Source organism: Acyrthosiphon pisum, chromosome A1 (genome assembly GCF_005508785.2).
Source record: "Acyrthosiphon pisum isolate AL4f chromosome A1, pea_aphid_22Mar2018_4r6ur, whole genome shotgun sequence".
Lineage (NCBI taxonomy): Eukaryota > Metazoa > Arthropoda > Insecta > Hemiptera > Aphididae > Acyrthosiphon > Acyrthosiphon pisum.
The window spans coordinates 19,537,042-19,562,653 of NC_042494.1; the positions used below are offsets into that span (position 1 = coordinate 19,537,042).

The following is a 25,612-nucleotide window of genomic DNA, read 5'->3' on the forward strand; positions in this document are numbered from 1 at the left end:
GTAACTATCTTGTTGAGATTATATTACATAATACTATATAGAAAATATTTCAATACGATCATAAACTTATTTACATCATTAAGTGCAACAAAAAAAATATTAACTGAAATTATTTTAGTCAGTACTCTGCAGCAGGCACCTATTAATTGTAAATGTGTATCGTTGCTATGTTTAATAATTAGTTAAATAATAAATAATAATTTATTAAAAATAACCTATATCCTATTTCTGGCTATGTAAAATGATAATATTAACGTGAATTAGTCAATATATGTCTCTAAACAGTAAATATTTGCATAATATATAAAAATCAGATTCTCACTTGTACAATCATGTAAAATAACATAAGAAAATCTATACCTAATGACCCTTGATGTCGAAGCTCGAAATGAATAATAATATTTAAAAAAAAAAAAACATCAAAATCAATCATTTAAAAACTATAATAAAATTCGTTTACAATTTTCTTTATAATATATTATGACATATTAATTATAATATCATTAGGTACACAAGTATTTAAGTATTTAATTATTATGTACTTAAGTAAGTATAGTCTTGTTAAGAATACTTTTCAAATATATTCAGAATACGTATTTAAATACTTAGTGTAGTTTGTATTTAAAATACGTAGGTATTCAAACACTTTCTTTTAAAAGTATTTAAATATAAATACAAATAACTTTTAAAAAGTATTGAAAATACTTACAAAAATACTTTATTTTAAAATCAATAATTCAATAAATGCAATGACTAGTCGACTATAACGCCACTACTACCCATGCCATAAAGCACTATTATTGAATAGTTTCTTAAATCAAGCCAACCATGCCCTCTTATATATCCCTCCATCTATTGTGTTTATTGTAAAAATATTGTATACAGATTGTACATATTAAAATAAATATGACAAAAAAAAAATGTTCAATAATATTAATATCTTATATTCAAATTATAAACTACTACCACAGTACCACCAATTGAATAAGAAGAAATACTATTTAAAGATTCAACATAAATACCAATCCAATCAGTGGTGGTCAGTGTCTTGTATGCCACGGTATAATATGGTAGTGAGAAGTCGTTAGGGGTTTCAGTGTTCAGTCACTGTTATCTGCTTGTATTTTGACGAAACCTTATTTATAAATGATCAGAAGTTAGAACCATTTTAAAATAATATTTTAGAAACAAAATTTAAAATAGTACATTCCGATTTATTAGTAATTGGAATTTGGAGTAGACCACGAGAATGAAAAAAAAGTATTTAGTATTCAAGAATAAAAATACAAATAAAAAGTATTTTTAAGTATTCAAAATACAATATAAGTATTTAAATACTAGTATTAGTAAAATAAAATAAACATCAATTCACCGTGTTAATATAATCGCCCTATACATAATATTATACTTTAAGTGTATATATAGCCATAGCACATAGAGGTGCTATATAGGTAGGCATTTGTCAATATGTGTTCTAGTGTTCACATACGTATATTTTATAGGTAATAATAATAATATACAATTTACAATATTTATTTATAATTCGTCATTATACAAGTGTTTCACGTTTCACTGTCCGACTTTTTTTCCCCTGTTAAAAATATAATGATTAATATAATTTGCATTACGATCGTTAAAAATAAAATTGAATTACCGCGTGCACGTTTTCCTGCGTAACTATGTATTATTGGGGTGATCCAGACTTTTGGTTAAAGTTCGTGTACATTGCTTTAATAGTTAATAGTTTCAAAACAGTTTGACACGAAAGGTATAGTAATATGTTATAATATAATATATTAATAACACACCCATACACACACACACTATATTATACAGCATCCAACTTCTATAACCTTTACATCTATTATGTGTTGTTAGTATATTATACAAAAAAAATTGTAACATTATTTGAACCTCAACAATTATTTTAAACACTTATAATAATAATACTTTATCACTAGTTACCACTTATAAAACTAATAATAATAAACATTATACCTACTGCCTAAAATGCGTTTATATTCTCTTATCGAATGTATTCATCAGAATATTATGTTGACGATTGTTATTTACATATCGAATAACCATCGGCGTACCTGTGCATATATATATATATAATATATACATCACACACACCTGTGGGATATACCGGTGGAGGGACCTGGAGTCAACGATTCGAGTATACATATATTATTATATCCTATCTAAAAACATATTATTCGTTGTTTTTTTTCCTAATATGTATTTTTTTCGTTTTTCGCCAATGGCGTTCGAATTTTTAACCACAGAATTATTAATGAAAACACAACGCACCGTCGGTATATATAGTGATCGTTACTTTTGATTATTGTTTTACAAATAGGTTCGGCGATTTCGGTAGGCGATCGAATGTTTTCGAATAAATTGTTTATGAAAAAACATAAATAATTACATTATTTATTATTATTTCATGTGGTCGAGCGTGTGTTATTTTTTATTATTATTATTTTTTTATTCACAAATGCATCAACGGCACATTTGTCAACAGCGTCTGTCTTTTATCGCGTATTGAAAAATATTAAACAATAACAATTATTCCCGATGTGTGGGAGGGATGGAGCGGGGAACACGGCATACACGGCCACTGTGTAAATCGTTATCGTGAATAGATTAAATAACAATTTATTACGTTTGTCGTATGTAGTAGTAAAAATAATAATAATAATAATAGTAATAATAATAAAATAAAATAAAACCCCATGTCTATATTATAACGACTATAAATTGGATATTGCACTGGTGTTGTTATGAATTATTGTTACTATAATAATAATTAATATTGATGGAAAGTCATATGGTATTTTAATAAAAGGCATTTAGTATTAATTTAATTTTTTACTTTTCCCTTCATAGTTAGTTATTAAAACACATATAACAATCATAATATCGCATAAAATAACTAAGAAATAAATGCACAATACATTTCTGTATTTTATCAGAACCAGATGCTACAATAGATATTTTAATTTATTTTTCCAGAATAGCCGGGTAGTCCTACGAGTGTTTGACCAATCGGACGGCACCTTGGAGACTGCAGCTTGGTATCGGTAAGTTTCGATATTATATTTTCAACGGGCAGACACAATCACATAGACACAAAATTGTCAAATTTAAAAAAAAATTTTATCTTTCTGAAGTCAATATAGGTAATCTCTCTCTTTCTTTGCCTGTTTCTCTCGCACACACGCATGCACACTTTCTTGAATAAGTTTAAATAAGACGAAACCACACCAACCAAGCAAATGTGTTTAATCCGCTTTAGAGCGATACGTAATTCAACAACCTAAAAATGTTCAATACATTGTTTGTTTCCACTAAATATTAGTATTGGATTAAATATGCAGCATAAACAATAAATATTAACAATTCTAAAAGAAAACAACTTAACGTTACCATATCTTATACTGCAATAGGGCAGGGTAAACTTGACAACTGATTGATGACAATCCAAACCTTTTTATTGTGTAATATTTATAAAAGTTTAATGAAATCATACCATTTATTTCGCCACCTAGCACTTAGCTATTACACACGTATATTATACAGTTTGGGAAAAAAACAAGTTACCGGATTTTAACATATTTATTTATTTCAATGTAACGTAGGTACTAACATGTAAACTATTATAACTCGAGTATGTGGTTAACTTGCGGATTTTAGAATCATTTACCGCCTCGAGAGCAATCTTAATCATCATTATAATTTTAAAAATACACTTAATTATATTTATATAGGTATAATATGAAGTATTTCGATAAATATTGAATTAATTTTACTGTGTAGCAAAATATATTATTAATCATTATTATATTTACTATTTATTTTTTTTTTTTAAATATTAGATTTTTTTGTTTTATTAATATTCCATTGCATTTTAGTTTTTAATCGAAGCAATGAATAATTGATATATTGCAATGGTTTTATGATGTAGTATTTTTTATGTCCGAAGGTTACTGACACCTTTTATAGTAGAAACAATGATTTAATGTACACTATTTTGGGTGGTTTTTAGTAGCTAATTAAATCTAATATATACTTTAAGTATTAAGATATCAAACAATTTCTCAGTACTTACTTAAGTATCAAACAATCAATAAAAAAGTGTATTTCAAAAATTGAAAACCAGCGAGCTATTGTGCCCGCGCGTACAATACACGTCAACGTCTCCATTATATTCAATATTGAACTGAAGACTCAAAAATGTATACTGCAGTGGCATACCGTAAGAGGTGGGAACAGGGGCACCCCCATAAGTTTTTTTTAACATAAGTCATAATATATTTTAACTTTGCTTTTGGATTTTAAATAGTTTTTAAGTGAGGTATTTAATAATATCCCTCCACGGCACCATCACTGAAAATGTTTCACGGGTCGCCACTACTCTCGCTCTGTTTATTGTAGTAAATACTAAATAGCAATAAAATTGCTCGCTACGGCGTTAAATATTAATTTTTTTTTTAAACTTTCATCTTATAATATAAAACAATCATTAACCAGAATTATTCTAAATAGTGTTCAGGAGGGTTAAATATCATTTTGATAATAATTATTGACTAATTTAACGACTAGGAATATTTTGTATGATTATTTTAAAACAAAGTATTTTCTCGTTATTAAGAAATAGAGTTTTAGTGTATAACATGTATTTCGTATAGATATCTACTTCACATTTTCACAACATTGATACGGAGTGTGAATGTAGATATATTTATAAATCGTTATTAATATTCTCAATAATAAGTATGTTACAAGTATATACTTGAAAGTATATTTACGTTTCATTATCAATCCTCTATACCTATTTAAAATTAAGTCCGATAAAAATCCTTGCCATTGAATATACCTAAGTATTAACCAACAGGGGCATATTTTGCACAGCATATTATTATAACATCAGACGTCGATTAATATTACATATTTTACACTCGCACTACGATCAATATAATATTATATGGTTCTGGTCATTCTGGAACATCACAATACGCAGTTGTCACTCGTACAATATTATTTTTTTAAATTGTCGATAAAATCTGTAGTAGTTGTTCACATAATCACGTCCGATGTCTGCGATGACGCTGACGACGAGTATTACTGACGACGAGTATTACTGACGCCGCGTATATAATTGTTGCAGATGAACCGCGGGGGCCAACCCCATTCACCGGAACAGCCAAGCCACACCTCACCCGCAGTGGACAGCATGAAGAACGAAGAGCCGAGTCATCATCAGCAGCGGAACATGCTGGCCGAGGCGATAGCGTCGCTGCCACCCGTGCCCCAGAACTTGTCGGCCATCGCCCTGTTCCATCAGCTGCCCATACTGTACCAGCAACACTACCAGCACATGTTGCAATCTCGCATCCTGCCCTACCTACAAGAATCGCTGAGGTTGCAGAGCTCCGTCAACTTTGCAGATAAACCTCAGATGCCGACGGTAATATTCTACATTGTGTTCTTGTTAACTGACCCATACATAACTGACTTTGTTTAGCTAACTTAACTTTGACATGTTTTTACGTGATATTGATAATTTTGAAGTTTAACAATGTAAAAGCCATATCATACCCGTACCATCATGCAAGCCTTCCTGCAGTGCATCAGTGCATCACTCTTTGCCTTCGTCCTGGTTGCCTAGTTTATTATGTAACCAATGGCTATTGGCGTAAAGATATAAAAATTGAAACTGCTGCAGCTGATCTGATCAGCTAACCAACAGTTACAATAGGCAGTTAATGGTTTCACTATAACAACTCAAACACCATCCAAATTCGCTAATCTCACATCTATATCATCACATATTCACACCGTGTTAGTATGTTACTTCAAAAGAACCTGGCGCCGTGACCTCCTAAATTAATGGTATGATAAGACAAATAAATTCTGTCCGAAAGGGTTCCATCATTATGGATGACTTTCCTCTCTTCCCTGTATTCTTCTCTGTTATTAATTATTTAATTGTCATATTTATTTATTGTGTTTAAGCTTTAAAATACAGATTCTAAAAAAGTGGGTAAGTAGATGTCGCTCTGCTGTACAGTAGGTTACAAGTGGGTCAATGTATGGGTAATGGATTGTATTAAACTTAAATTCAATGATATAATATCATTATATAAGAAAAAAAACGATTCTGTGCGGAGAAGTGTTGTATTGTTATTATTTATTATATCCTGTAAGTTGAATTAATATTATAATATTATTCTTTTTATTCGTTTCAATGGTGATAAACAAAGCATTAGAAATTAAAATCCCGTTTTTAGCGGTTTTTCGTAATTTCTCGGTGGTTTTATCTGTGGCATTAAATAACTATTGAGAAAATCGAAAAATGACCGCTCTAAGGTCCATTTTGATCCAATTTGCTAAGAGATAAGGTACCTACTGTATTATGTTGAAATCAAAGCACTCCTTCTTGTAGAGATTTTGTATACAGGATAAAAAAAAAAGCAGGTAAGTGGGTGTCTCTCTGCTGTACAGTAGGCTATGGGTGGGTCATTGTATAATGGATTGTATTAGACTTGAATTCAATGATATATTATATCATTGTATCATTGTATCAGAAAAACGATTCTGAGCGGAGACGGTTTGTCAGTCTGGATATTTTATATTGTTATTATTTATTATATCATGTATAAGTTGAATTAATATTATAATATTATAATTTTTTATTCGTTTCTATGGTGATAAGCAAAGCAATAGAAAATAAAATCCCATTTTCAGCGTTTTTCGCAATTTTTCGGTGGTTTTTCTCATGGCATTAAATAACTATTGATAAAATCGAAAAATGGCCTCTTTAAAGTACCATCTTGATCCAATTTATTAAAATATAAAGTGCTATATGTTGAAATCGAAGCACTGCTTCTGGTAGAAATTTTGTATATAGGATATAAAAAAAAATAAATAAATAAATAAACACCATTGTAAAACCAATAGCTTCCTCGCTCGACTCAGAATCTAAGAAAATAAAATAAAAAGTTAATTTTGTAGTTTATTGTGGTTTTGGTAATATAATATTTACGTACCTATATTAAAATTATGTACATAAATAATAATAATTAATAGATCGTAATGATTTTTAGGTTTTTTACTTGCATAATTGCATATTATTCTAGATATGATTAGGAGTAATAATACTATGTAGGAAACTTGCTTACAGTTATAATTACAATAATGATTATAATTTTTATTTTGTATTCACATGAAAAGTTCGTTAAACATTTTCCTAAATGATTTAGAGTTTTAATCCGTTTTTATGGTCAGTGTCCATAGATAAAATATTTTTTATTTCTCGGTTAGGATTTATTCATGTAAAAAAATGTACACCTATGTAACGACTACTTTTTTTCGTATGGCACTATGTTCGGGAGTAGGCCCGAATGCCTAGTTCGGACGCTTATTTGCAGAACTTTTATTTGGGCACCCGTAGGTTTTTGCCATGCCGAGTTGGAAGATGCAGGTGGTCTCGCCGTTTCGACAGTTATCTGCCCAGAGAGCGATGCCGCCCGTGGACGGGACTCGAACCGGCGACGCTGCGCGTTACAACCAATGCCGTAGTCCGCTCGGCCACTCCGTCCCCCATAACGACTACTCGTAGGACTTTTGAAACTTTATTGATGCATACATTATAACAATTTAGAGTACGTATGTCCACGTCCTGCACTTGATCGTAACGTGTTGAGTGCATCATACGCATATAAGATAATTAAAAACAATTAAAAATAATGTTTTCTTTTAAAACGATTACTAATTCTATATGTAGTAATAAAGCCTTCTAATAAGTAAACTAAAAAAAAACTTAATACCTACCTAATTAATAATATCTATAATGTTGTAATAATACATATTAAAATTAAATTTTAGATTCTGAGCGAAGCGATGATTGTATGATTTTATAAAGATGTGTGTCTTATTTATTTTTATTTTTATTATTTTTTGTGTCTGTGTACACGATAAGTAGTCGAAATAATGCTTCGATTTTCAACTTCATTGTCTTGTTCGATGGGAAAGTGAATTTAGTTGGTACATTGAATTTCCCAGTAGTTATCAAAACTGCTGGGGAAAATAAAAATTAAGGAAAAACGAGAATTTTTTCACAAAATTGGTTTTCAACAAAATAGATTTGGTTTTTGGTTATCCTCTGAAACAAATGACCGTAAATACTTGAAATGTTCGCTGAATGTTTATATTAGCATTTTTTATACACCATACAATTTTAAAAATATATTGACTTGTTTTGAGCTGTTTACAGACATTTTCAGTTTCAAATTTTTTTATTTCTATGAATGTCAATAAAATTTATCCATTGAGTCAAAAAGCTCGACAACTTAATACTAGACTTCTAATATATTGTTACAATGACAGTTAAAAAATATTAAAAATACAAAATCACAATTTTTTTTTATAAGCATTTAAATATTATTTAATTATTAATTAGCATTTATAAGTACGAATTTTGACAAAAGGTGTAATCACGAAAATGTGCAAATTATTTGAGTTAGAAATTCATAAAAATGTTTCAAATCTAAATCTAAATCTAAGATTTTAAAATGTAATACAAGATTCCGCATAAGGTTGTCTACCTATCTCTATTAAAAAAAAATGTCTACAAGAAAGTCAAATTATATCATTGAATTCAAATTTAACACCATCCATTACAGTGAGTCATTTGTAACCTACCTACTGTACAGCAGAGAAACACCCACCTACCAGCTTTTTTCTTTTAATTAAATGTTTGCTGTACAATATAAATAATTAAAGAATAGTAGCATAAAAAATGGATTTAATTGAACACATTGTACAATAATTATATATAATTATATTAATACTTATTGGTGGAGATAAAATCGTTTCATATATAATTCATAATATTCTACGCATATACTAATAATTGATGTTTAACTATTTTTTTCTAACGTTTAATTTGTTAGCTATTGGTCCTGCATAATTTGAGTTTAAAACTTACTGACAATAATTGACACACCGGAACATTCAACATGGAGTTTTTATGTTTTTGGTGATTTTTAACCTTTTTTATTTTTATTTAATAAATAATTTTAGATTCTCAACGGAGCGATGCATGTATTGACTTACAATTATGTCTGTTATGTTTTATATTAATTTATTTTTTTACTGCGCCAAAAAGGTTTCTAGTATTTTGTTGTAATATTCAAAAAATATTGTTTGTAGAATTGAAACTTTTCACCACTTTGTGTATATTATTATTTACTATTCATCATGACATTTTCAAAATATTTAGATTTATTTTAAGCTATTTTAACCATGAACCTATAAACACCGTTTTATTGTACGTCTGTAATTTGTATTTGACTTTAATTGTATAAATTAATATTAAAATTACTATTATAGTATAGGTACTTACCTACATGTGATTTGTTTTCGGCAAAAAATAGTTCAAATGTTATCGTATTACCTATAGAAAAATAAATTACTAATTGCAATATAAATATTTAATAAGACATCCTTATAAATGTAGGCTGGTACTTTTCGCATTTTTAGTTAACTTGATAAAATCTGGTAACTTCATAGGTACTGGAACTGACATAAAACCTTGTAATACCATATAATGATATATTGATATGTTATTATTCTCGTTGAACATTTTTAATGTTTTTATCACTTCCACACGTGAATAACATCACAACTCAAAATTATTTTTATATTTTGAGTTGTGATACTATTCTTAACCGACTTGATACAATCTTTAGCAAAACGACACAAACTAAGTCAAATATTCAATAATTCTCATAATAATAATTTTGTGGGGGACGGAGTGGCCGAGCGGATTAAGGCATCAGTTGCGACGTGCACCGTCGCCAGTTTGAACTCGACCACAGGCGGCATTTTTCTTCAGTCAGTCCCGGTGTCCGGAGAGAGAAGCCGCCATCCCCCACCCGAGCATAGCAGATACCTACAGGTGCCCACTTAAAATTTTGACAAAACAAACACACACGTGTTCAAAACCTACATTACCCTCCCCTACAGTTCCACAGGCTAATGACCTCAGTTGTCATTGTTGAATCCATGTGCTTGATGATCGTCATTTTATTAAAGGTATAATATTATAATACTGTGGTCCATGTTTTAAACATAATAAATAATATTATAACCATGAACTGTGAACACAGAACATAGAACTGTGGTATAAACTATAAACTATAAACTATAAACTATAAAATATACAAGTTACAATGGGTTTAATATTAATACAATTTATTATTTTAATTGCCACAGTCATAGGTATAATTGTATTTAATACTCAGTTTTGAGTTGTGTCATTATTCTTTTAGCAGGTAATGATACACTAAAAATGATTATTTCAGTCACGAACAGTGACATAAGTCAAGATGTTTTCAACTATTTGTTAATAACATAAATAATAATTCATCCATTTACAACTACCAAGCATGTTTAAAAACAATGTAATTTAACATTATTCTATCAAAAACAGCATAAGAATATGATTGTAATATATTTTTTAAACCTTAAATAGCTGATTACCACCAATTGTGTTTTTTGAGTTGTATCTTTATTCTTTCAGTAGTGCGAATTATCATTGAATTAAAATGTAATGCCTACATATTGCATGATATATTACAGTGACCTATGTCCTATAGGTATACTATCAACACCTACTATAATTTACAGCAGAGGCCTTACTTGATTTTTAAAGATGTATCTCGTCACATTAAAACCTAACTATCATCTAAAAATGTATTTTGAACTTTTTTATACTACTTTTTCATTACATTTTATTATAATATTATATTAGGCACTTGTGCGATGTTTAGAGCCTAAAAGTTTTCCAGGCATCATCCATAAAAATTAAAAATTATCTGTTTTGTTCCTTCGTATAATTTTACTGCTGCCCTAGTATCTCACATTTCTAGCGAAAACATATTATAGTTTATTATCAACTGTTCATTTTCAATTTCATCACTTAAATGTAGATGACCAAAGACCGTTTTCGCTTTACTATTGATAATGGTGAAGCTCGGCGTCTGTGTACTATGCTATGAATCAACTATATAACACACTTAAAAGGGTTTAATTGACGATTCTATATAGGTATTATAATAATCTCATTATATATATTATATAAAAAATCACGATTCGCGTTTCATATACATACATAATAGATAAAAATATATCTTAATTTTTAGGATTTACGATTGTTCTAAATAAGCTATTTGGGCAGTGCCGTGACACTGCCATCGGCATCCCAGGGCAACAATATTTGACACACCTATTATTATGACCACTACATATTTATACATTTGCCACCCTTTAAAATGTTTCATCTTTTGTCTCCCTAGGAGCTAGGGCACTTGCCCCATTTACCACCTCCTTGGCACGGTTCTGTATATTTGGGCGTAATCGTAAAAGAGAGTAGGTATATGAATATATGAAGTATATTAGAAAAGTATTAGAACAATATTTTAGAACAAAAAAAAAAAATAATAAAAAACAAATGTCATCCTTTGACTCTGTTTTCACTGTATATTATATTATTTATTGTATATATAGGTACCTAATTACATAATACAAATTATCTAGTCTATTATTATGGTGACCCAATCTGTTTTAATTAATTGCTATTTATAAATATAATTTAATCCTAAAATGTTTGACTTGGTGTATACCTTTTGAACACAAACACCACATAAATCGTTGACACAATATATTTATAGCCCATATGTATATATATATAGATATTATATAGGACGTGGGTAAAATAAATTAATTATTATTACAACATAACGTATATGAGTAGGTAATAATAATAATAATAATGCGTAATTTGTTCGCTGCAGGTGCCTGCTATCAGCCTGTTCGACCAACCCGCCGAACAGAACGCAGCGGCCGCGGCCGCGGTGGCCGCTGCGGACATTGCGGCCGCCGGCTGCAACGAGAAACCGCCTTACTCGTACATAGCGCTCATCGCCATGGCCATCACGTCCACACCCAACCAGCGGATGACGCTTAGCGAGATATACAACTATATTACGGACAAGTTCCCGTATTACCGGCGCAATAGACAGGGCTGGCAGAACTCCATCAGACACAACCTGAGCCTGAACGACTGTTTCATCAAGATCCCGAGGGGCCGGACCGGCATGGACGACAACATGGGCGGCGGCAAGGGCAGCTACTGGACGCTGGACCCGGTGGCCGCGGCCGACATGTTCGAGCGAGGCAACTACAGGCGGAGGCGGATGCGCCGGCACAGGCCATACCAACAGCAAAGCCACCACCAGACGGTAAGCCTCATCGATGGTTACAAACGATCACAACGTAAATCTATATTATCTATAAAGTCGTGTGACGAAGGGGGTGATTGACAGGGGTGACTATTGTGGATGATTGACTCTAATGGGTATTTTATTAGTAGTTATGACAGTGAATGCGCCTTTATCGGGTTATGGTGCTATAAGTTGGGTGAAATATTAGACTAACTTCTGAAAATTTCAAGTTCACTAGGCCACTGAATTTATCTATATTTAATATTATAAATAGGTAAAATTTGTTTTCATGTAGTGGGTGGTCTTTCAATCTCTGTACAACTTACTGAACCGATTCTAAAAATGTTTACACTAAATAGAATTAGCAACTCTATCCCCAAGTGCCGAGTAGTACCTACCTAATTAATTTCGTATATAACAGTGGTTTTCAAACTGGATGCCGCTGAGTGTGCCGCGGTCTTTCGGAAAGTTCAACTTTTCGTTATAAAAATATAATTAATACGAATTTGCTAACCCGTCAAGCACACATTTAGTACAAAAAAAATGTCAGTGTGCCGTGAAAATTTTTTGAGGAGCGCGGTGTGCCGCGTTCAATAAAAATTTGAAAACCACTGGTATACAATATAAAATAGTGTGTATAAGTTCCTTTTTTTATGTACGGGAAATTTTTACATTTCGTTTCTGCTCGTGTAAGTCGAATATTTTTTTTTGTTTATATATAAGATGCCATTGGTTACTAAAATAAAATTTGAATCAAAATTTGATATGGACCAGCCAACCCACCTTGCAACATGGGATTTTTTTTTAAATAAAATAAAATAAAATTATATTATCATAGGTTGAAAAATTTTTGGCTTGGTAGTTGGTACAACTTATTTTTTCTAACCAATTTTCGTAATGCTTTGTGTATTTACGTAAAAACCATAATCAACAAAAAAAATTTAAATAAATTCTTAACAAAATGTAGCATGTTACTAAATAGTTTACCACTACACTGTACCGTCTGTACCCTCCAAAAAAACCTATGACTCTTCAATTTATTTGCAAAAGAAAAATATCTAGTAGCATGCTACTTTATTTATTTTAATCTGTTGTTCGTCATTCAAATGCGAAGAACAAAAGACAATGTCCATATAATATAATACATCATTGACTCAAAAATAACTCCACCAGTTTTGACGAAAGTTTAAGAGATTATTCTTAGAAAGAAATAATTTAGACTGTTTAGAGCGTATTTTGAACCACGTTTGAAAATATATCTACCAAGTGCAGATATCTCCACCACAAGTGAATTGTCTAATGTCTATCTCAGTTGAATTAGTTTATAAAGCGAGGAACACCGATGTCATTTTTTGTTCGTCTATTCTTAATTCATCTCATTAGTGGGTTTACCTGAACCTGTTTTGTTAAGTTATACTTATGCACAAACAGTAAACTTCATAATTCATAAAATAAATCCCGTATCAAATTATTATATCAACATTTCCCATTGCATACGGTCTTTAACGTGGATCACTAAAAAATCAAAATGCAGTTTAGTACAAAGTCCTTACCTAGTATTATTTAACTTTGAAAATTGTAGGTAGGTAGTATATGTGAAAACGTACTAACCTAATGTTACATGGTGTAAGTTACACTTGTTAAAAATATTAATTGTAATGGTTTGTCTTGCGTTTTTTTATAATATGTTCTCCACGCAGAACCAACAGGACATCAAGTCGTTGCTGCAGCAACAGCAACAGCCGCCGGCCAGTCCTCACCACCATCACCACCACCACTTCTCGGTGTACCCCGAGTTTCAGTTGACCGGCAGGAACGCCGTGGCCGTGACCACCGCGGCCGAGTCGCTAGCGGACAACCAGCACGCAGCCGTTGCCGTCGCGGACACGGTGTCCTCGCACAACCTGGCGTTCCACATCGAGAACCTGATACAGAAGAAGCACCGCGGTGCCGAGATGTCTCAGGAAGAGATCGTCTCGTCCAGCGGCGCGCACAACAACAACAACGATCTGCTGCAGTACGCGGCCGGCGACGATCACCAACACCACCACCGCCACCAGCTACCACTGACGCAGCACGCGGTCGAGTCCAAGCCCAAATTGATTATCATCAACGATGAGGACGACAGCAACATCAGTGGTGGTAGTGGCGGCAGACGATGCTAAGACGCCGCAGCCGTCACGCACACACGCACACAATCAATGATCATAGTATTCTAACGCTTATATTGCGTTGGTACACTATATTGTATTGTAATGTTATATATGAGTGCACACGCATACACGACGTAAAGTCATGTGCCCACGTTTGTGCATGTGTATATAGTAAAGTATGCCTACGTATAGCCGTAGGTATACGAGGTATACCTATGCTTACCGGTTATCAATTATAATATATTATAATAATATTATGCTTGCAGTGCGTGAAAGAGGTACCTATTTGATGGACTGCGCGTGTGCGTGGGCATGTGTGTACGTGTGTTTGTGTGTGTGTGTGTGTGTGTGTGTGTGGTAATAGAAACGCGGTATCCCCCGAACGAGAGTATTAATTTCATTTTCGAAAATATATGAAACTATTGTACATACCTATTATCTACCTATATTATATGAATATTATTATTATTATTATTATTATTATTATTATAACTACTGTGCTACAATAATCGTTTGATGGTTTTGTTTTTTGACATTGTTTTTCTTTTCGACACGGCAAAAATATGTTTGTAGTGCCTGTCTTGTACCTATACCAAGATTTAAGATAGTTATCCTACATGGATATACATCAACACAAGGGCAGATGCAGATCCAGGGAGGCAAGTGCCCCCTCCATAGGTACACAGATTCTGGATCCGCCCTTGCATCTACATGATATAGGTAATATTAATATACAGTTGAGTCTCGATAACTCAAATAGTCAAATTTCTAGGGGAATAAAAATAATTTCAATTTGTGTTTTCGAGTTATATAGCCATATATATATATATATATATATATATATCTTGAACACAGCTTAAAAACACTTTAGATGTTAAAAAAAAATTATAGTTTTCAAAGTTTTTGATTTATCGAGGTTCGAATCATCGAGACTTGACTGTATTACATAGGCGTGATAAGTCTATTACTTATGGTAATCCGCAGCGGCAGCCTAGAATCTAGATAATGACCGGCGCTACCTTAATGAACCTATCTATCTACAATTAATACCATATAGTATTTTTATTAAGTATTTACCTTTAAATTTTTAATTTAACTTCAGAAATATTTTTATCTATACGGGCCCTGGCCTGGTTTACACCATCTAGCTACAAATCAAAAAATAATAAAACAATAATAGGTGCCGTCCTCTGTCTTAAGTCTTTATATTATATACCTAGTACAAAAAAAAATAGTTATGTATAGGGTTTTCTGAAGTCGGGACACATAAGACAATACATGTTATTAACAAAATAAAAATAGGTTCTACCTAATTTTGCCGAACATAATATCTTTATAAGTAAATAGTAATTTATTATAATCACTAGCTAATGCCGTGCCCTTCGTTTCCCGGCAAACAATAATTATTATTATTATTATAGCTTCAAAACCCATGGCAATCATTTATAAACAAACATTCCCATCGGAAATCTCAAAATTCCTGTTTGTGCACCTCCCGGGGTTGGTCCTCTCCCTTCTTAAATAAGCCTATCTTCTAAAAAGAGGTCTAATCTATATATACAGTGTGTAACAGAAAGAACTGACCAAAAAAAAAAAAAATTTACGCTACTTAAACTTATGACAAAAATTGATAAAATTATAGGATTAGTAAATAGTTTTAGAAATGCCCATGTTAGCAAATTTCCAAAAATAATATTTTAAATTTTTAAAAAAGTTATATCGTTCCAAATTAATTATATCAAAAAAATACTGATATTTAAAAAAATTCTAAAAAATAAACTACTTGATTTAGATAAATGTTTTTACCATCCAAATAGTTCTTATAATCAGATTCACAATTTGGCTATTTTGAATTTATTCAAAAAAATTTAAATCAAATTTAAAATTTTTCATTTTCGGTATTAAAAAATAAAAATTATTTTTTTTTTAATACACGTGTAACGCAGGGTGACTATAAATTATATATCAAAAAAAAAATTTTTAAATATTGATTAAAACAAAATTTATTCCAAAAGTCAGTTCTATATGTTACATCCTGTATATATAAATATACCTGATCCCGTGCACTTCGTTGCCCATTAAAAATACCAACGATATATTATGAATAATTTGTTTTTTTTATAATATAACGGTTACCATAACAACAATTTTAAACCAATAATTATTATTATAATAGCTTCAAAACCCATGGCAACCATTTATAAACAAAAATGTCCATATGAAATATCAAAATCCCTATTTGAGCACCTCCCGGGGTTGGTCCTCTCCCTTTTAAATTAGCCTATCTTCTGCTCAGAGGTATAATCTATCTATGTATATACAAATATCTGATCCCGTTCACTTCGTTGCCCATTAAAATTGCCAACTCTATATGAATTATATGTTTTACATATCACCATGGCAACCATTTATATACAAAACATTTCATCGGAAATTTCAAAATAATATAAAATTGGTTGCCATGGTAATACGGAGACACACACCGACGAAAATCTCAAAATAATTTATAATTGGTTGCCATGGTAATACGGAGACACACACCGACGAAAATCTCAAAATAATTTATAATTGGTTGCCATGGTAATATGGACACACACACATACATTCATTTTTATATATATATATATAGAAGATAGAAGATAATGCATCAAACAATTTTTTTTTTTTTTTATAAAAGTTGAAACCTCGGTTGACCTGCGTCTTTCGAAAATTGCAGGGGCCGAACAGGCACTCTGTGCTGCCACCGTAGATACGCCTATGCTGTATTAGGTACCTATACAATGTTCATCCACTACTAAGTATGTAAATTGTAGTTCAATAATATACGTCATATTATATTATAATTTAAAATCGAAATAACATACGAAAGAATAGAGCTATTATATCAATTTCAAGTTCTACGTGAGATAGGTAGGTACTAGGTGTCTAGGTAGTAGGTACCTATTTAATTTAATTTATTATTTATTATTATTAGTATCTAAGTAATGATCGACTAATATTTAGTTTATTAGTTACCTATGATTGTTTTATGAATTTGTTACAATAAGATAACTTACTACCTACCTATCTATATAGGTATCTAATAATAGTAAAAAGTATAAGCCTTTCTTCGTATTTCATTCATTGTTGATTACCTGCACCACATTCACTTTTCACCAATTTTAATATATAATTAGGTATAATACAGAGCTTGCGCTAAGAAAATTTTAGAACTGCCCAACATTTTAATATTTTTGTACATGTAGATTAAATAAATTTGTCGCTCGCTAAATTCACTTAACAACCACTGTTTACCAAACCATATATTGACTACACGTGTAGCAAGATAGCAAATGATTGACTAAAAACATTATTACAATATCATAATAATATTATTCGTGATTATAATATTATTATAATGTTATTATAATATTAGTATAATATTATCATTACAAAATGCTATCAGGGCGCGACATGTAAACACTTTATACATTACTTTATTTATTACAATTTATTTATAATAATAACAGATTAAAAATTGTTTTTATCTTCAGTGTCTTCGCTATCTTCACTATCGATAATTTTGTTTTTACCAGATACTTCAAAGAAAACTCCACCAAAATAACATTGTTCCTTTCCTTTCATTCTTTTAAGGACTCGATGTTTCATTTTAGACATCCAATGGTAAACTGTGTCCCTAGCTTCCCAACCGTATAATGGTGGCATATTATAATTTATATATACTCGTAAGCTCAAATTTTCCGTCTCAATATTCATAGTTGAGCGTAATGGTGATTTTAATAAGTTGCTGGCACATATCAAACGTTCAACATCAGCACTATGATGTTTAGCAGCTGCCACTTTCACCAACATTGTACAAACACAGAAAATGTTTTGAGCCACATAATGTTTTTACTAGTTTAATAAGGTTCATTTTTCGTAATTCAGATAATTTTCCATTGATATCAATTCATCATACTCCAATAAAAATTCTTTTAAATCTACGTCTGCGCCAATTAAATTATGAATATCTTTGATGCATATGCTACAGAAGATAGTACAACAAATATTAAAAACCAATCAAAAAATATTAAATAAAATACATAATTAAATTAAACAATATTACATATACGAATAGTACAGAAAATTCACGATTTTTGGTACTGACCAAATTTGTTTTTAGAATTGCCCATTTTAATTTAGAACTACCCATTAGCGCAAGCTCTGGTATAATATAATAAATTAATAAATAGTAACAATTATTATGAAGAATAATTATTATTTCATTTTTTAGTTATTAATTACTGTTCACAATTATTTTCTTGTAAATAAAAATATTAAAACAAGTTCCTGAAAAATAAAGATATGTTAGGACGTATTCTTGATGATTCAGCATTGAATGCAAGTGTAAGTACACTCTACTAACCGGCAAAAAAGTTTTTAAAATTAGTTTTTGAACTGCTCATCTCTTATTTTTTATTTTTAGAATAATATAGGTAATATACAATTTGTACAGATTTATACACAGTAAGCACGGACTAAGATATAAGATATAATAAGATATATATTCTAATCTGTGACAGTAAGTATATGATTCAATAGCCAAATTTATGATAGGCAGTCAGAAAATTCTAAAAGTAATGACTGGCTTAAATTTGTGCAAATTCATTAAAATATACAATAATCTTTGTTTACATTCAAACTTTGTTTAAAATAAATAAATAATTTTAATATAATATACATATTAACATAAATATGAACACAAATATAGAATATATGTGCATAAACACATTTACAAATTCATTTTTTCCAGTACCGATTCCTATTTCCTTGTTCATAGCAAGTATGATGTTACTCAATGACAAATGATAATTAAACACATGATATTTTAAAAAAATATCTTTACATACTATTCAATACTTTCAATTTGTAACATTCATCAGTTTACTATTTACTGATAACAAATATAAAAATATAGGTCAGACGTTAATTATTTTTCAACATAAATCGTCAAATAAATTGAGTGCCACGGATATTTTGCAATAATCTATAATCCATGTGAAAAATTAATTATAATTTAAAAGTTATTCTTAAGTGGTTCATGAAACACCCATATTTGTTGTATACATCTTACATGTGCATAATAGGCCAAATTACATTAACCTTTGTTAGTTTTAATATTACTGTGAATTCACCAATCATCCAACTTAAAGGTATCAAACTAAAAACATTATTTGGGTTTTTTTGATACTGTAAATTTAAGCAACTGTAAACATGTAAGTAAACACAAAAATTTAAAAATGATTAAAACAAAATATTTAAATATTGTTACCTAAGTTTAATAATATCTAAATAATAAATTCACTCTATTATTAAAACCAACAAAATTAAGCATGGGCTGCTGAATGTTACATATTTTTTAGAGGGTGATGACAAATTTGTGTGGGATGTCTTATAAACATTTAAATAATATATTTTTCTTAATAAGCTAACTTTAAAATTAGAAGTTGATCTATATGCTAAATTACAACATAAATTGATAAATAAAAGGAATTCAAATAACATAGGGCAATAAGGTTTGCCAAATGATAATTTTAAACAACATAGATGGTTTGTAATAAGATAATTAGATAAACAATTGATTTTTTTGGAAGACGTTTTTATTATTATTTTTTTTTTAATTGCTAACACTAAAATAATAATCAATAATCAAATCTAAATTCTTTGTAAGACGGATCAAATGATTGTACCCTAATGAAACCATCCTCTCCACCTGTACTGAAACTTTCACCATCTGGATGGAATGCTAATGAATTTATGGGACCGAAATGACCTTTCACTCTTGCAAATTCTTCTTCAAAAATTACATGAAAGAATCTAGCATCGAATTTTCCTGCTTGTGCTGCTGTTGTTGTTACATCCATAGCATCTTGACCACCACCCAATACCACCTTAAAAAAACCAGAAACAATATTGTTAAATTTCAATGTAAAACATAACAAATTTTATAAAATATAAACTAACGTGATCATATACAGGTGAAAGTGAAGCACTGTTGACAGGACGTTCAGTCACATAGACTTTGTGGACTGACAAATCGTCAACATCAAATAACTTTGAAGTTTTGTCTTTTGATGCAGTAACGAACATAGTACCTTGTCGGTTTTTTTGCATGTCATTGATTGATCCTTGATGGTCTTTTACAGTTTCTATGCTTTTTCCAGTCTAAGATAAGAATTAATATTATATCAAGCAAGACTTAATAACACAAAAAAACTCAAAATTAAAAATTTTTTCTTGTCCTTTAAAGTAAAAAAACACATCATTGTAAAATCAATACATTCTTTCATTCCACTAAGAATATAAAAGTTATAAATTATAATACAATTGTATAAATTTGAAAAATAAATATGCCGAATATCCCCTTTGAGATTTGAGTTGAGACACGACTCCACAATATAATAATATATATTATTGAAACCTGTATATAATGGACACAGTCACGAAACAAACTAAAGTGTTGACAGGCTGTAGTATAATTTACTGTAGTCGCACCTACATACGTATCAAAAATATATTAGTTTTATGAAAAGAAAAGCCAATAAGGATGCAAATAATGCAATTAAATATGAGTTTGAACTAAGATTGTTATCCATTATGGAGGTATCGGGGAGAAATATTACTGTCTGTATTTGTAATAGAAAAGTTATACAGGTTGAAATACATTGGAATACTTATGTCTTTGCCGGGACTTTATCATTTTGTCATTGAAAGAGGTGTCCATTATATACAGATCACAGGTGCAAGTTAAGTCAGGTTTCACTCGTAATATATATTTCCTATAGACTTTACATACTCTCAAATCCCATTGAGTAATAGCACCATCTTCATGTCCAGTAATTATTGTATGGTCCAATGTACCCCAAATTAAAGAAGTCACTTTGGAATCTGGCACAGTCATTCTCAAAATTGGGGCACTGCTTTCTATAACATAATGATTAAATATATATATTATGTTTATTTAATACATACATTTAAATAAGTTAAATACAGTATTTGGATAATATAATTAAGTTAAGTACTAATTATTTTCATATTACAAGCAATATATTTAAATGATCTACAAATAAGAAGATAATTACTTTGAATACATTAAAACAAAAATATAACTGAAAATATAAATATATATATATTTTTTTTAAACGGTAAAAATTCTTTATTATATGAGTCATGAACCTATTTCCTATTTGTATACTCAGTTTATGCTCAAAAAATATTCACAATAACCAGAACTTCTATAGTGATCATACTTAATATCATGTTATTTGTTTTAAATTATATAACATATAAATCTAAAAAAATTCATTTTTAAATTGTTTAATCTTTACTTTTATAATTTACATGTTATTAAGTGTAAATATACCTAATTGTTTTATAATCTTATACACCATAATATATTAATAATTATTGAATTAGTTAGAGTAAATAAATAAATTCCCAAATTAATATAAAAAATAATACAATTTTTAGTTTAATTATTATAATTAATATAGGTTCAAATGTTATATATTTAATTGGTAAAAGCAACTTACTAAAAGATTCGTCATCTCGAGCATCAACTATAAATATTTCACAATCTTGTTTCATAGCTTGATCTGTTGAATAGCTGGCAAGATCAGCTGAGTAACTGAAAGAGCATGTACGCACAGCTGAATTACTACTAATATTACCAATCTCCGCACCTGAAAATACATTTTAAAATTATTTACCTACTTTTAAAATATGAAATGAAAGTTCCAATATCATTAGTCATTACCAGTAGCAACATCCCAAAGCCTTAAAGTGTTGTCAGCAGCACCGGACAAAAATTTAGTGGTTTTCCAATCAACGTCAATACACCATACAGCTCCAGTATGGCCAATGTATGTACCAAGACGCTCCCCGTTCAAAGAATACCAAACGTTTGGTGTTACATCCTTGGCAGACGAGAACAATAAGTCACCCTCTCTGTTGTATTTAATTTGAGTAATGGCACGCTCGTGCCCTTGTAACATTAAAGGTTTCTGTATAATAAAATAAAAAACATAAGGAAAAAATATTTAAAATAAATGTCACTTTAGAGACATTGTAAAAGCAATGAGCGCCGAACAGTAACTTACCATGGTGAACGGGTGAAGGTGAAGTGATTTTTTTATAATTATATTTAAAATATTTATAACTGTAAAGCCGGGTCCACAGATGACAGCTACACCGTCTGTCGCGTTCGTACTTCGTGTAGTGTACTAGTGTCCAAAAATTGAGCCTGTCCCATGTTTGAAAATTTCCCGGTAGATTATGGTTAGTAAATACTAAATGATAACATGATTACAACGGCCAATCAGAATACGATAAGAGCACACGACACGACATACGACGTAGCAGCTGTGAAAGACAAGTGTGAACCTGGCTTAAACATTGGAAGTTCACAGTCGTGCACACGTATTGGAGAAATCTTAAAAAACAAATCTTCGGAAGAGTAATGATCCGGCAAATCACGTGATAGCGCGTGACAGCGTCCGATGATAAGAGGTGAATAAAACAGTTTCCCCAATTATATAACATAGGTTTGAGACCATAAATTTAGTATATGTTTGAGGCATGCCGACACTGTCTGATATATATTATACATAATAATGATAAATGATAATACATTGATTAATAAGTAATATATTATATTAATATCATGAACGACAAGACCTTAGGAACTACCTACCACAGAATAACAATAATACATACGTAATGTATATAACGACGATTTAAGGTATATCTTAAATAGTGTAAGTAACAAAGAACCAATTATAATAGAAGAGCATGGATTGGCCCAAGCAATTCGGACAATATCTGAACGCATCATAATTAATAGTATTTATATTCAATATGAGCCCGACCGAAACCAGGCAATTAAAAAAATTAAGTTTCTAGACTCCTTTGAGTGCTCCCCTCCACGGAAATCTTTAGTAAAAGGCGAAAGATTTTTTCGTATTGAAAGGGAACCGGAGTTGGTCGATGAATGTTTCTGAGAGGCTTAAGTACACTTTACGCGCTGCACAACATTATGAGAATCTTCAAAACAAGCGTTACTAAAACACAGTACATTTGCTTAAAGTAAAGCTGTGATTTAAGCATAGATTACTTGATGGTGTTATAAACAAATATTACATATTCGAATATAAGTTGTCTATTACTTTTAATGGGAAAATCATTGCATTTTAAGGAAGATGTTCGATCTCTCTAAAGACGACGTGTTTCCACGCCATCTACCGGATGTAAAGTTGACTATTGTATCTACTACAAGACGTTCGTTTTAATGTTGTTTTTATCCGCTTCGATAGAAACATTCAAACCGCTGACGTAGGTATAATACGTATAACGCTATGTCCTGAGTGAACGCGGCAAAAAATAAAACGGCCTGATTTTCGCCGCGTTTGTCGCGTTTGGAACAGCATGGTCAGAATATAAATCACCCGCACTCTCCGCGTTCGCCGCGTTCACGTAGGACATAGCATTATTGCGTCCGTGATTCAAATTTCAAACATATTAAATACATAAGGGAAGTATCTACCCGCTCTTAACTCTTTAAGTTTTCTCAAATAATATATTATATATTTATATCCATGATTTTTCTATACTATATTTTTATTTTTCATATTGTCAGTAAAAGTATTGTACATAGGCTGATAGGCACATTTACTATTTATAATAGTAAAACAGTTCAAGATATTCATTATGAATAAATTAAATCTAATCAAATAATATATTAATGATATCAATATTATATAGAAAAATAAGAAATTAATATTAAAATTCTATCTCAGATGAATAATAGTCAATAGACAAAGCAACTTAAGTTTTAAATTATGAAGAAGCAACAGACTCAACAAAAAAATAAACATAAACTTAATCTATGTCTGCACAAAATTTCATCAAAATCTATCCAGCCGTTTACGTTCATTTTTATATATATATACATTAATAGATTATAAAAATTAATATAATATTTTATATAAATATATAATAATTTCAATTTTGTATTGAAACTTTATACGCTGGTATAGCTAACTAATATACATTATATTTTTTAATCATAATATTATATTATATTTATTTGTGAAAATGCGCTAGGTATACGATTTTTATATAATTTTTTAATCACCATATATTTATTTTTGAAAATTCGTGTTTACATATTTAATTGTGTATATACATATTTAAGTAACTTACTACATGAGAGTAGCAGGTACAAAAAATACATATACGTTAGTTCACGTGATAGAAAAAGGTACGTAGGTATGTTAATTCCTACAAGGCGAAAAAATTAAATAATATGTACGGCGCGCTTGGATAAGACCCGCAAATTTAGCAATAATATTCTTCCAATGGACTTATGTAGATATGTATAAATATATTTAAAAAAAAAAAATAATCTAATGTTATACATTAACTTTGTGTAAAAAGTGGGAAAACAATGGCCTTAGCAGCTGAAGTTTCAGATCAATAAAAAAAAAAGCAGTTAAGGTAGGTATTATTTTTATTTTCTGGCATCAATAACATATACATTAGCCATAATGGTAGGTTCAAAGTAGGTAAATCTTTTAGTACCTACAGAAGTTAGTACTTTGTATTCCAAGTATAGAATTGCTGATTGTAGTCTGTTAAAATATTAATTTTAACCATTTATAGTATATTTAAACATGCACTAACAAAGTATAGTACTAGATACATACCTACTGGCTACTATTTACTAATGTATTTATCAATTATATATTTAGTGTTGAATATTATTTTCATATTATTGTACAATACAATTTAAATTTTTAAGTCCACCCCATTCCCATATCGCTAAAGATTATACTTATAATAACTATAGGGGAGAGTGTGGTACTTTGGACCTCATGTACCTTGGTCTTATGCTTATTTCAGCCTTTGTAATTGGTAAACAATTAATTCATGGATGGAATTATAGTCACTAGTTCTATGACATGAAAGTATATCCACAGTTAGAACAATAAAATCACTAATGAATTTATAATAAAAAAATTTAAATAAGCCTATCAAAATAATAAATTTTGGTTTTTTTAAATTGTATTTTCAACATATAAATTTGTGATAGAAGTTCTTAGAGTTAGTGCCATTTTACGTTAAATATCG

The 25,612-nt window shown here is 30.2% G+C and overlaps 3 protein-coding genes and 1 non-coding gene across 6 annotated transcripts in view; 1 reads left to right on the plus strand and 3 right to left on the minus strand.

The window, feature by feature from the left end:
• The window catches only part of LOC100167329 (forkhead box protein D5-C), a 21,943-nt gene extending 6,964 nt beyond the window's left edge, over nucleotides 1-14,979 (plus strand). Inside the window, exons 2-5 of one of the 3 annotated variants that reach the window (XM_001943041.5) lie at nucleotides 3,019-3,086; nucleotides 5,174-5,473; nucleotides 11,865-12,311; nucleotides 13,994-14,979. In XM_001943041.5, coding sequence (XP_001943076.2) covers nucleotides 5,174-5,473; nucleotides 11,865-12,311; nucleotides 13,994-14,458 — 1,212 coding nt within the window. In that variant the 5' untranslated portion in view covers nucleotides 3,019-3,086 and the 3' untranslated portion in view covers nucleotides 14,459-14,979. Of the gene's footprint in view, nucleotides 1-3,018; nucleotides 3,087-5,173; nucleotides 5,474-8,525; nucleotides 10,105-11,864; nucleotides 12,312-13,993 lie in introns of those variants that run through there. The other 2 variants (XM_008181079.3, XM_008181080.3) reach the window with 2 other exon arrangements.
• A 2,948-nt stretch (nucleotides 14,980-17,927) lies between these two features.
• On the minus strand, nucleotides 17,928-18,629 carry LOC100573093. The gene has a single exon (XM_029486411.1). The coding sequence runs from the start codon at nucleotides 18,296-18,298 to the stop codon at nucleotides 17,957-17,959; it is 342 nt and encodes a 113-aa protein (XP_029342271.1). The 5' UTR covers nucleotides 18,299-18,629; the 3' UTR covers nucleotides 17,928-17,956.
• A 1,438-nt stretch (nucleotides 18,630-20,067) lies between these two features.
• Nucleotides 20,068-22,758, minus strand: LOC100162604 (eukaryotic translation initiation factor 3 subunit I-like). The gene is given in 6 exon segments (NM_001293366.1): nucleotides 20,068-20,376; nucleotides 20,450-20,650; nucleotides 21,282-21,409; nucleotides 22,018-22,167; nucleotides 22,242-22,488; nucleotides 22,585-22,758. Coding segments are annotated over 6 exon segments (978 nt in total). The 5' UTR covers nucleotides 22,588-22,758; the 3' UTR covers nucleotides 20,068-20,127.
• A 586-nt stretch (nucleotides 22,759-23,344) lies between these two features.
• Nucleotides 23,345-23,466, minus strand: LOC115033989. The gene has a single exon (XR_003839331.1). It is a non-coding gene; the product is annotated as a U5 spliceosomal RNA (small nuclear RNA).
• Between the last annotated feature and the right edge of the window lie 2,146 nt (nucleotides 23,467-25,612).